This window comes from Vigna umbellata, chromosome 7 (assembly GCF_029865625.1).
Source record: "Vigna umbellata cultivar VRB3 chromosome 7, Vumbellata_1.0, whole genome shotgun sequence".
NCBI classification, from domain to species: domain Eukaryota; kingdom Viridiplantae; phylum Streptophyta; class Magnoliopsida; order Fabales; family Fabaceae; genus Vigna; species Vigna umbellata.
Window position 1 is genome coordinate 12,914,743 of NC_142171.1, and position 12,522 is coordinate 12,927,264.

A 12,522-nucleotide genomic window follows, 5' to 3' on the forward strand; every position below is an offset into this window, starting at 1 on the left:
GCTCAATCACTCACTTAACAAGCTATCTTTAAAAAGATACTCACTCAATAACTAAATGATTCAACCAGTGAGTAGAACATTAGAACAAAATGTATATAAATGCATCGAGTGAGACCATACTCGCCTAGTGATCAGTCCTCTTCTAACATTCTGTCAAACTCAAATTTGGTTTTTGTTTGGGGAGAGTTAGCTCGTCTAGCAAGCAGATTTTCTCTGACTCTATCAAATACGAATTAGATACCCATTCAATGAGAATTTGACTTGTCCAAAAAATCTGCATAAACCAGACACAAAAATGTTGCAACCCAAGTTGTACACTTTAATCTAAATGAGAGTTTTCCTTTTTAAGTCATAAACAAAACCAATTTAAACAAAATAACTCATTAGAGACTAAGGATTATCACTCAACCATTTCAAACTTAATTTCACAACTCAGAGATCAAATTACCAAATTCAAAATAGATGCAGTTAATCAATATATTTTCATTCAATCAACCAAATCAACAATTGCAAAATACAACTTCAAGAATCAATTGACATAGTGCCAAACAATCAATTGAGACAATAGAAATCAAATATAAAAACGTTTCAATATTTCGAACCTATATATAAGTTCTAATTGTGTTGAAAACAAGATAAAATAAAATCATTGACCAAATTTTCAAGAATTTTAGTTTTTTTCTCATTCTCTTATTTAATTTTTTCCTTTTCATCTTCCTTCTTCTTATGTGTTTTTGATATTGAATAATAGAGAAGTAAATATTTGAGTATGAATTAAGTTTTTTCACGATTGTTCATTGTTGAGTTTGTTCTTCTCTTCTCTAGTTTTGATTTTGCTATTTGTAATATCAATTTCTGTTTGAGAAATTAAAATTTAAATCAGGAATCATTTGAATATTAATTGAATAACTAAATACAAATTGGATTGAATGATATTGAAACTTAATATGTATAATTGGTGTAGTCAATTAATTGAATTGATTAATTGTTCAAATTAAAATTGAATATATAATTAACTATGATTTTCATATTGTTTTATTGTTTGAAACTGTGGATTGGATTATTTTCTATTTCTTGATTTTGCTTTTAATATCTGTTTTTTTTTCCAATTTTTGTTTAAAGTTTTCAATCCCTAAATCCTTAATTTTAATTTAACCATAAAGATCGAATATGTATCCTTTAAACATTGACTTAGATCGTATTTTATATTAGATGTAGAGAAGCTTACACTAGTAAAAAAATCCTTTTTTAACGCGTTATTTACACCTCGGTTTTACTGAAACTGAAGCATATAAAAACGCGGTGGTATTTTCGTAAATATTGAGTGGTTATATGTTTCGGTTATATATTAACTGATGCCTATAAACTTTACTGTCTCGAGTAGAAGGCGAACCGAGACATATAATATAAAGTTTAAATGATTTAGGCACCGGTTCTCTGACTGAAAGGCTTTAGGCACCAGTTTAAATTTGACCGAGGTAATACCATGAAATTAGGCACCGATTTAAATTTGACCGAGGTAATACCCTAGGTTAAAATCACGAATTTCTCTCTCGCACTCTTGCACTCTTGCCCTCTGCCCTCTGCCCTCTCACACTCTCGCCCTCTGCCCTCTCGCCTCCAGTTTCTCTTCTCCACCAAACCCCAACATCAGGGTACGTCGCAAGCCGCCGTTCAACCCTTGCTGCAAGCCGCCGTTCAACCACGCCGTCGGTCGCTGCCGTTCCACGGTGCTCGAGAGAGGGATCTCCTCATCGCAAGCCTTTCATCGTCACGGTAAGCCTTCTGCACTCACAGAATCATCTCCATTGCTTCTATCCTTCATTTTTCACCGAAACATTCATAGATCTAAACCCTCTGTTAGGGTTTCTTCTCCTTTTCACCATTTCCCTTCGATTCCACTGATTAAAACCTTGTTTTCATCGTTAAAAACTTTTTTCACCGATTAAACTTTGATTTACACCGATCAATCGGTCCAGAATAAGTTTCCTTTTTCTTCTAGGGTTTCTAGGGCGGAAGAGGGCTTTAAGGGCGGCGACGGCGGCAGTGGATGGAGGTTTGCGAGCAGTGACGAGGCTGTTGTTGTTGTTGGGGTCGAGGAGGACGAGGCGTTTGTAGAGGCATGCGGGACAGAAGCCGGTGAAGGCTTCGTCGGGGTGGCGGGGCTGGAGGTGGAGGGACGGCGGGCCTACGACGGTTGGGGTTTGGAGGAGCAAAAGCTTACACGGTAAATCTCAAGCTTTTGTATTTTACAAACCTTTGGACCTCTGACCACGCCGTTGGGGGAAGAATAGAGAAACTTGGCTTTCTGTTTCACCATGTGCGAAGAGGAAGAAATTTGGCTTCTCTGGCTTTCTGTTTCATCTCTGAGTTTCTTCTGTTGTTATAATATTGCTTTTGAGTATGTAATTTTGCTACTTCTTCAGAGGGAATTTTGACAATTTTGACATTCGATGTTGTTATATTGTGTCTTGTTTGATTCCTGTTATGAAATTCTTGTTTGTTTAAGATTTTTGAACTGAAATTGGGAGAAATCTTTGGTTTGTTTGGCGTGACAAAATGTATAAGAATGAATGAACCGAGTTTTGTTATCTGACTTCTTTCATTTTTAACGTTTTTCAGTCTGGGGTTCTGGGGTTTGAAATTGGAATAATTTAAGAACCTAAGCACGCTAAAGAAAAAAAAAAGATCCTACTACATCGGTTTAGGTTCTAACCGAGGCCGTAGAGACAGACAAAATAACTCGGTTTGGAACCGAGGCAAAAAGGCTACCACTTTTTGTCTCGCCTGAATATGTCTCGGTTCAAAAACTGATGCCTAGGAGTGAAATTAACCGGTGCCGTATCCTCTTCCTGCACTAGTGTTAGTAATTTTTTATTTCATTCAATAGTGAATGTTAGTGGAACATTCTTATATTGGCATGTGACTTTGTTTATAACATTAGACCTTGGTGTTCGCTAGATTTTGTAAGACAAAATATCAAAAAATTGAGTCATATCGTTCTTCATCTATTTGGCAACGTATAAATGACATTGTTTAAGTGGTCTGCAAAAATTTGGAAAATATTGTTTTGACTGAAATTATATTCATAGTTTTCTAACATATAAATGGATTTGATTACGACTATGAATACCGTAAGATAATTGGACCACTTTCATGCTTAATTTTATAACTCATAAAATGTCTTTGAATATGACAATCAATAGTTTAAAGTTTTTGGACCAATTTCATTTTGTTCCCTTTCATTTTGTTCCCTTCAAGTGTCTTCATATACTTATTTTTTCTAATTCGTTAAATGGATTCTAAAACATCAATAGCTATGGACCAGTTTCATTTTCTTCTTTTCCAATTTCTAACATCTATCATTTTCTAACCCATAAATTCAATTCAAATAGGACAATCAACAGGTCTTTGGACCATTTTCATTTTTTTTAAATGTCTAGGATGCTTAACTTTTCTAACTCATAAATTGTTCTGAAAGAGCAATAGCTATAGTTTTCTGTAGTCCCATATTTTCTTGATGCACCTCCAAAATTTTTGAAACAGAATTACACCCCTAATAAAATAAATAAAAGTTGTGTTTTTTTTTTTCAATTTAAGTGTTAAGGATGAACAATTCATAAATTTTCCAAATTCCACAATTTAAAACAAAAAAATATATATTAAATTTTTACCAGTGCATGTGTGTTATTTTTTATAATAATAAAACTAATAAAATTATTATTATTCTGATTATTATAATTATAAAATTAAATATATATTTTTTATAATTTTATTATATGTAGTTTTTATTTATTTTATACGTAATTTTTTAATTAAAAAATAATTATTTTAAAAAAAATCAAATCAAAATATTCCATAATTAACTTTATTTATTTTGTAAGCTTATGAATTTAAGTCTAAATCAATGTCTATCATTAATTGATTTTAAATTTATCTTTACTTTTAAATTAAACAATAACTTTAATGAATTGTTAAAACTTCGATAATTAATGTTAAATATTATTTTATATTTTAATTTACAAACCAATTATAATAATTTATTAATAATAAAACTATTTTATATAATAATAATTTTTAATCTATGAAATAAAATTTAATTTATTCAATATAAATACTAATTATTTTTTTGTCTGTATAATTGCTATATATTTAACTATTTTCTTATACGGGTCATAGTTCTAATTCCACTCAACTCAGACTATGAAATAATATACACATAATGTGAATTTAGTGTAGTTCTCATTCATGTCCCTAGTTTTCTACCTTCCAAAGTAATTAGAATAACGAGAAAACAACAACATCCATGTTCGATCATTCGATCAATATATGATGTGCTCTTTTTTGTTTTATATATTTGTTAGTTGTCCATCAACGTAATATGCATAGACGTATTTAATTTAATTCTTAGTTGTCTTAAATAAATTGGTTTTATCATTTACCAATAAATAAATAAATATTTCATATATTTTCTGTGAAATAAATAAATTATTATTTTTTACATAATTCTGAGAGTCTGGAATTCTCACAGAAATAAAAATATCATAAAAATTAAAAAAGAAAACAGTAGAAAAGAGAACTATAAGAAATTAAACAGTTGATCTAAATAAGCAAAAGTTAAATCAAAGAAAAGATAACTAAAAAAACAAGTTAAATCTAAATTCAAGTAACCTAAGAAATTAAAGTTTATATATATATATATATATATATATATATATATATATATATATATATATATATATATATATATATATATATATATAAACTTATATGACAATTTTGGATTGGTTATTGTAAATCAAATACTAGTGAGAAATATTTTTTTATTCCAAATTTTTCTACACAAAAAATAAACACTTATTTTATTAATGCGTATATATAGTTTTAATTTAAAATAAACAAACAATGTAAGTTGGAAGCAGTCTACATTGTATTGTATGCTAAAATAACAATTATATTTAAAATATGTCACTTATGTTTATTTATTATTATTTTTTTATTTTATGAAATCAACTTTTGTGAATATAAATGAAGCCATGGAGCTTTCTAAAATACACATATTAGGAGAAAGAGAAAAGAACTGAATCATGAATTCTTTCTCGAAATATACTACTCTCATTTATTCTTCTCTCTGTTAAGATTATTTGATATCAGAAAAGCATCATGACTGCTTATTTTATGAAATTGTTTTATGTTCTTCTGCTGCTTTCTTTGCTTGCCTCAGGTATTACTGTGAAAATGAAGAACTCAAGTGAAAGTGGTGAAGCAAAGTGCATAGAGAGGGAGAGAGAAGCACTCCTCAGCTTCAAAGAAGGTCTCATAGATGACTTTGGCATGCTCTCCACTTGGACCAATAATACAGATTGCTGCAAATGGAAACGCATTCAATGCAATAGTCATACTGGTCATGTGCAACTACTTGATCTTCATGGAAACTTCCTCCATACACCGCCGTATTTGAGAGGTGCAATCAATGTCACTTCATTGATTCACTTGCCATACATTCAACATCTGGATCTCAGCCGTAATTATTTTGCACTGAGTTACATCCCAGAGTTAATGGGCTCCATCACCAACTTAAGATATCTCGACCTCTTCCATTCTTCTTTTTCGGGGAGGATTCCTTCAACACTTGGAAATCTCTTACAGCTACGCTATCTAGATCTTGGGGACAATTTTCTTTGGGGAAAAATTCCCATTGAGATAGGGAATATCAAACACTTACAGTATCTCGATCTTGGTCTATTCTATCTTTCCGGAAAAATCCCATCTCAAATTGGAAATCTCACAAAGCTACAACATCTCACTCTAGGAAGAAATACTCCTCCATATGAATGGAAAAGGCGAAATAATATTTCAAAATCTCTTTATGGAGCAATCCCTTTTCCCATAGGGAGTCTTCCATTATTGCATACTCTCCGACTAGTTGGCAATTTTGAGATAAAAGCTGAGGATGCACAGTGGCTGTCTACTCTCCATTCCTTAACCATTCTTGAGCTGAGTTCATTGCACAGTCTTAAATCTTCTCACAAGTGGCTACAAACTATCGGTAAAATCATTCCAAACTTAACAGAGTTGAGACTAGTTGATTGTAATCTTTTGCATAGTGATATTCAATCTTTGTTCCATTCTCACTCTTCAAATAATTCCACCTCTCTTACCATAATAGATCTCTCTTCTAATATGTTGTCATCATCAATACTTCAATTCTTGTTTAACTTTAGCCTTCATCTTCAAGAGCTTTATCTTTCTCACAATAATATAACCTTGTCATCTTCTCTGTGTCCAAATTTTCCATCTCTTGAGATCCTCGATCTCTCTTACAATAATCTTGCATCATCAATGTTTGGAGCTAATTTCAATATCAGCTCCAAATTACAAGAGCTTTACCTTGAAAATTGCAGTCTTATGGATAGAAATTTCCTTCTTTCATCTACTTCTACAATGAATTCTTTCTCCTCGCTTATCTTCCTTGATCTTTCCAATAACTTGCTAAAATCATCTGCAATGTTTTACTGGCTGTTTAACTTCACCACCAATCTGCATTTCATTGACCTTAATGGTAACTTGTTAGAAGGTCCAATTCCAGATGAATTTGGGAAAGTGATGAGCTCTATTGAATATCTTTTTCTCTATGATAACAAACTCCAGGGCAAGATGCCGTCTTTCTTTGGGAACATGTGCAGATTACAAGTATTGGACATCTCAAATAACAAGTTAAATGGCGAATTTCCAAGCTTCACTCAAAATTCTTCATGGTGCAGCAGACACATATTTCGGGAATTGAACTTATCTTATAACCAAATTACTGGTAGGATACCCGAGAGCATCAGTCTGCTATCTGAATTGGAAATTTTATCGTTGCAGGGGAATTCTTTACACGGTGATGTAACTGAATCTCATGTTTCTAATTTTTCCAAATTAATTTTCTTAGGCTTGTCTCGTAACTCATTATCTGTAAAATTTGGCTCTAGTTGGGTTCCTCCTTTTCAATTAACGTTCTTGTTTCTTGCATCTTGCAATGTAGGACCGAGTTTTCCTAGTTGGATCCAAACTCAAAATTCCTTAATTGGACTAGATATATCTGATAATGGGCTAAATGATCTCGTACCAGCATGGTTTTGGAACAAGTTGCAAATTCTATACGTTTTGAATATGGCTTACAATAATCTCATTGGTTCAATCCCTAATATGCAATTGAAGCTTCCTTTCAGACCATCTATACTTTTAAGTTCAAATAAATTTCAGGGAAAAGTTCCATTATTTTTGCTACAAGCTTCCGAGTTGTTTCTCTCTAAAAATAAATTTTCAGATTTCTCATGTCGAAACTTCACAGCTACAAACTTGGCCACTTTAGATTTATCACATAATCAAATAAAGGGGCAACTTCCAGATTGTTGGAAATCAATAAATCGATTATTGTTTCTTGATTTAAGTAGCAATGAATTGTCAGGGAAACTTCCTATCTCTATGGGCAGCCTTGTTAACTTGGAAGCTTTGGTTTTAAGAAACAATAGTTTATTCGGTGAATTGCCTCCCTCTTTGAAGAATTGTAAGAATTTAATTATGTTGGATGTCAGTGAGAATATGTTGTCGGGCCCAATACCATCATGGGTTGGAGAAAGCATGCAACAATTGATAATCTTGATCATGCGAGGGAATCACTTCTCTGGAAAGATTCCCCTTCATCTATGTTATTTGAAGCGTATTCAATTATTGGATCTTTCCAAGAATAAGTTATCAGAAGAAATTCCACCTTGCTTAAACAATTTTACTGCATTGTCTGAAAAGATCATCAACAGAGTTGAAACTGAAAGTCGGGTGTATTGGTACAATAGTACTTACTATGAAATTTATAATAGAATCGGTAATATTTATTATTCATTTCAAATAACATGCATGTGGAAAGGTATGGAACACGACTTCAGACGTCCGGAATTAACTCTTCTGAGCATTGATCTCTCGTGTAATAATTTAATTGGTGAAATTCCGAAAGAGATTACATACGCGCTCGGGTTAGTTTCTTTGAATCTATCAAGAAACAATTTGAGTGGAGAAATTCCTTCCGATATTGGAAATTTAAGTTCACTTGAATCCCTTGACTTGTCAAGAAATAAATTCTATGGGAGAATTCCTTCTTCTCTTTCTCAAATGGATTTTCTACAAAACTTGGACTTGTCACACAATTATCTTTCTGGAAGAATCCCATTGGGAAGACACATGGATACATTTGATGCCTCTTGTTTTGAAGGAAATGCTGATCTTTGTGGTGAACAACTTAACAAGAGTTGTGCAGGAGATCAGACATTAGTAAAGCCTCAAAAAGCAGAAATCCATGGAGAATATTGTGTTTTCTATGAAGCATTATACAGGAGCTTGGGCATAGGATTCTTCACAGGCTTTTGGGGCTTATTAGGTCCATTACTACTTTGGCAACCATGGAGAATGGCTTATCTGACGTTATTGAACAGACTGATAGACTATCTATGTGTAATGGTTGAAGTGAACTTAGCAAAGCGCCGAAGGTAGATCAAAGACTAACAGAGTGTAAAAGGTGGCTCAAAAATTAGCTGGTACTTAACTCTATTGACTTCTTTCTTTGAATTTTATAGTACTTATTTCTCCTTCAGAGAACTAAATCAGTAAGTAGGTTTTATATTGAAATGGAGCTTACCTTTCTACAAAGAAATGTACAAGGCTTGCCATGAATGTAAGTGCTAGAATTTGATTCTTGCTTAAAATATAGCACTAAACGTACTTTAATTAATTGTATGTCTCTCTCAGCTACATACTGATTTTCATCAATTTTATTAAACATCGATTATATCGTACGCTCCTATTCATGGCTTTAATAATTGTAGTTCCGTTTTTTCAGAAATAATTATTTTTGTTGGTGTAAAGGAATGATTGATAGTGTGCTCTGTTATGAGAAGTTTTCATTTTTCAAATGAATTATGCTTAGGCCATTTTAAAAATGCTTACACGTTATTTTTTTAGTAATGTAACGAGTTTAAATATATATTTTTTCATTTAGCTTACCACTAAAATTTGGTCTCCAAATTATTTTTCCATCAGTACTAATAATGTTTGTCATCGTAAGAATCTCAGCACAAGTTTATAGCAATTCATTTCATTTAGTTTATCATTAATATTTGGTTTCCATTTTTTTTTCCTTCATTACTAACGTTTGTCATATAAAATTTAGCACAAAATTTGCAGTTAACAATGATTTGGTTCAAGACTCCATTACGAGATAAAAGCATTACAGATTGTTGGCGGTGAAAGATTTGAAGGCTGAAGTTTCATAAAGGAATGATATGATAGTGTGTGGTTGTATAATCCATAATATAAATTTAATTTTAAGCCAAGAATTCGAGATATCCTATTTGTATATGTAAGAATATGGGATATCTCAAAAATTTGTAATTCAGAATCCATTGAATCTCATATTTAATTACTCTTTCATATGATTGTATATAAATATGATTGTATATATTGTTCATGTTATTTTACATTCAAAATTGGAATTTAAAAATAAAAATTTCAATAATTGTCGTTGCATGTTGTGGTTATCTAATTCCAATTTTTATTAATGATAACGTGGTATTTATGTTATGTCTTACTAATGTGCGTTACTTGCTCATACATGTACTTATTACACATACAGTCTCTCGTGTTCCATGATACTGAACCAAGGTAATTCTTAATCTTGGTCATCCAAGAATTTAACAAAAATTAATAAATTCCTTGAAACCATTTGATTTTTGCATTAACAAATCAGATAATTCCAAAGTAAGAATTGAAAATAAAAAACACCTTATCCTAAAAGGTAAAGACACAATTTCAATTAAAACTCATTTTGAAATATCAAAATATATTCTTTAAATTAGCTTTTAAAAAATATTTTTGTTTTAAATATATCTGAGTTTTAGAAAGATATCTTTCTGTTTTATGATTAAAATGTTCTAGATATTTTTTATTCACTATTCAATTACATTTTGTTCTGTACATAGGATACATCAACAATGTATAAAAACTAGTTCTTACATTATATCTCTCATATATCTCATAATTTCATACTTTCTAAAACATTCCCAACATAGACACTTAAAAATGAAATTGGTCCAAAGAACTAAGCATGTTAGACATTTCAAAGGAAGAAAAGGAGACTAGCCCCCGAAAAGTCTTTAAGCTATTAATGTTATACATTCCCAACCACTTAAAAATGAAATTGGTTCAAAGAACTAAGCATGTTAGACATTTCAAAGGAAGAAAAGGAGACTAGCCCCCAAAAAGTCTTTAAGCTATTAATGTTATATTTGAAATCCATTCTATGGGTTAGAAAAAGTAAGCATCTTAGACACTTGAAAAGCAGAAAATGATTTTGGTCCAAAGATCTTGAGGATTGTGCTATTCAAATATTAAAAGAAGAAAATGAAATGGTCCAAATACTAGTGTAATCGAGAAAAACGACAACGGTTATTTTCGGCTATAGACAACGGTTTCGTAACCGAGAGATATACAGACGAAGCAAAAAAGAATAGACTTTTTGCCTCGGTTGTAAACTGAGGCAAAAAGGGATAGAATTTTGCCTCGGTTCAAAGTAATTGAAGTAGTATAGTTTTTTCTTTTTATATTTTTTTTTTCGAAGGACTTTTTTTCTCGGTTCCTACTGAACTAAGACATTATCTCCCCAATACAAATTAAGAACATGAAACAATTTCTGCTTGCATATCTTTCAACAATCAAGAATTAAGCTAGCTAAATGACTCAAAGCCTAATAGCATTCATGTAATCCAGTACAAATAACACTACTATATGCTTCAAAATCATATTGGCATCACAACACGTTCCAACCCTACTCCGAAGCAACCATATGGCGGTGTGCCATATCTTGAAATTATCAAAATCAAGCAATTGGATTTTGATAAACAATTTTTTAATTACTAGAGGTAAGTAGCAGGAGGCACAAACACATAATATGAGAAAAGAGTAAGAGGAGAAAAATAATACCTGAAAGAATCAACGTATAGATATTCTCTTGACATCAATGCCACAAGCTGCTTCACGTTGTTCCAAAATCCCCATGGGACAGGCAATATCAGTTGATGATGAAATCACAGAGATTAAAGTTGCCTCGGTGGGTCTTACACTTGTTGTCTCCATCTCGTGGCATAGAGAAAGCGATTCGTCAAGGTGATGGGCATCGACCACACAACCACATTTGGCATACATGTCAACAAGAGCTACACCAAGAAATACATCCCTCTCCCACCCAGTTCGTATCACATGCTCGTGAATGACCCTTCCCTCTCCAATTGTGGAGTGTGTAGAGCACGCTTTGAGAACAAATGGTAGAGCATGCCCGAATCAAGACGTTTCAAAGAAAAAAAATTCCTTTTAGGAATTTGATCAAACAGCTGATGGGCATTCCGAATAGAGTTACAAACGTTGTAAAAATTTACTAGTTTGGTGGCCAAATCTTGATCGTAAGCAATACCCGTTGATAAAATTGGGCGTGAAGTTGTTTCCCAAGTCCTAAAGCTTGACAGAGATACAAGACTCAAGCCTTGCTCTTCCTCCACCAGCACCAACACTCTAGCTACCAACGTTGGATTCGCCCTTTTTCTTATTCCAGTCATTTTAATTAGTGCTGTCAGTGGAGCCAAACCCAATAACCTTCCCCTCTCTCTCTCAAACACTCCTCCATTGGAGGCAAATCGCCGCTCTGACAACATAAACCTCAGTCTTGTCAACGCGAGAAAGGGGAAGCTAGTGATTGGAATCCCTAGCCCCAATGGAACCGTTTCTCCTAGGCTCGTTAGAAACCCTAGATGAACCCCAATAGGAACTCGACGAGCCACCCAACTTCGACAACACTTCGCCGAAGACAATGTAGGCGCTGGTGGTGGACGAATTGCGACAACATGAAAGTGGACTCAACAAGCAACCCGCGAGAGAAACCAGACCGCGAAGTGGACATTTCTTTGCGCTGGAGAAATGGAGTACGCGAGGATTATACATTTGGTGGTGGAGGTCACAAGGGAAGAAGAAAAATGAGGAGGAGTACACTAGGGGAAGAAGAAAATTATGTAAACTCTTTTCAGGTTTCAGTAATTTGAACCAATGAAAGAGCTACTAACTCGGTTCATCTGCTAACTGGTGCCTAAAGAGCTAAAAAAATTCAAAATAACCTATATGCCTCGGCTAGAAGGCAAACCGAAACATAAATGCCCAATCACTTCGGTTCGATGACGACCGAAGTAGTAGGGCTTTGTCGAAAATTTGCCAATCTGACTTGTAGAGGGGTGGGTAGATTTGCAAAGGGTTTTATGCTTTGATTTCGTAAATAACCGAGGCAGTAGAGTGCATAGGTTTCGGTTCCCACTGAACCGAGGCGTATAAGTCCGCCTTAATTACAAAAATATCAACGCATTTTAATATGCTTCGGTTTTTCGAAAACCAAGACATATTAAACGTGTTAAAATGCTGTTTTTTTACTAATGAAAGAACTTCAAGACT

The 12,522-nt window shown here is 33.0% G+C and overlaps 1 protein-coding gene across 3 annotated transcripts; it reads left to right on the forward strand.

Moving 5' to 3' along the window:
- The first annotated feature begins 5,077 nt into the window (after positions 1–5,077).
- Positions 5,078–9,467, forward strand: LOC148195178 (receptor-like protein EIX2). Of its 3 annotated transcripts, XM_088095454.1 has the most exons (3): positions 5,078–6,883; positions 7,028–8,573; positions 9,206–9,467. In XM_088095454.1, the coding sequence occupies exons 1-2, from the start codon at positions 5,164–5,166 to the stop codon at positions 8,527–8,529; spliced, it is 3,222 nt and encodes a 1,073-aa protein (XP_087951580.1). In that variant the 5' UTR covers positions 5,078–5,163; the 3' UTR covers positions 8,530–8,573; positions 9,206–9,467. The 3 variants fall into 3 exon arrangements, with proteins under 3 accessions (XP_087951580.1, XP_087951578.1, XP_087951579.1); XM_088095452.1 differs by having other exon boundaries at positions 5,078–8,573; XM_088095453.1 differs by having other exon boundaries at positions 5,078–8,573; positions 9,220–9,467.
- Positions 9,468–12,522: the final 3,055 nt, after the last annotated feature.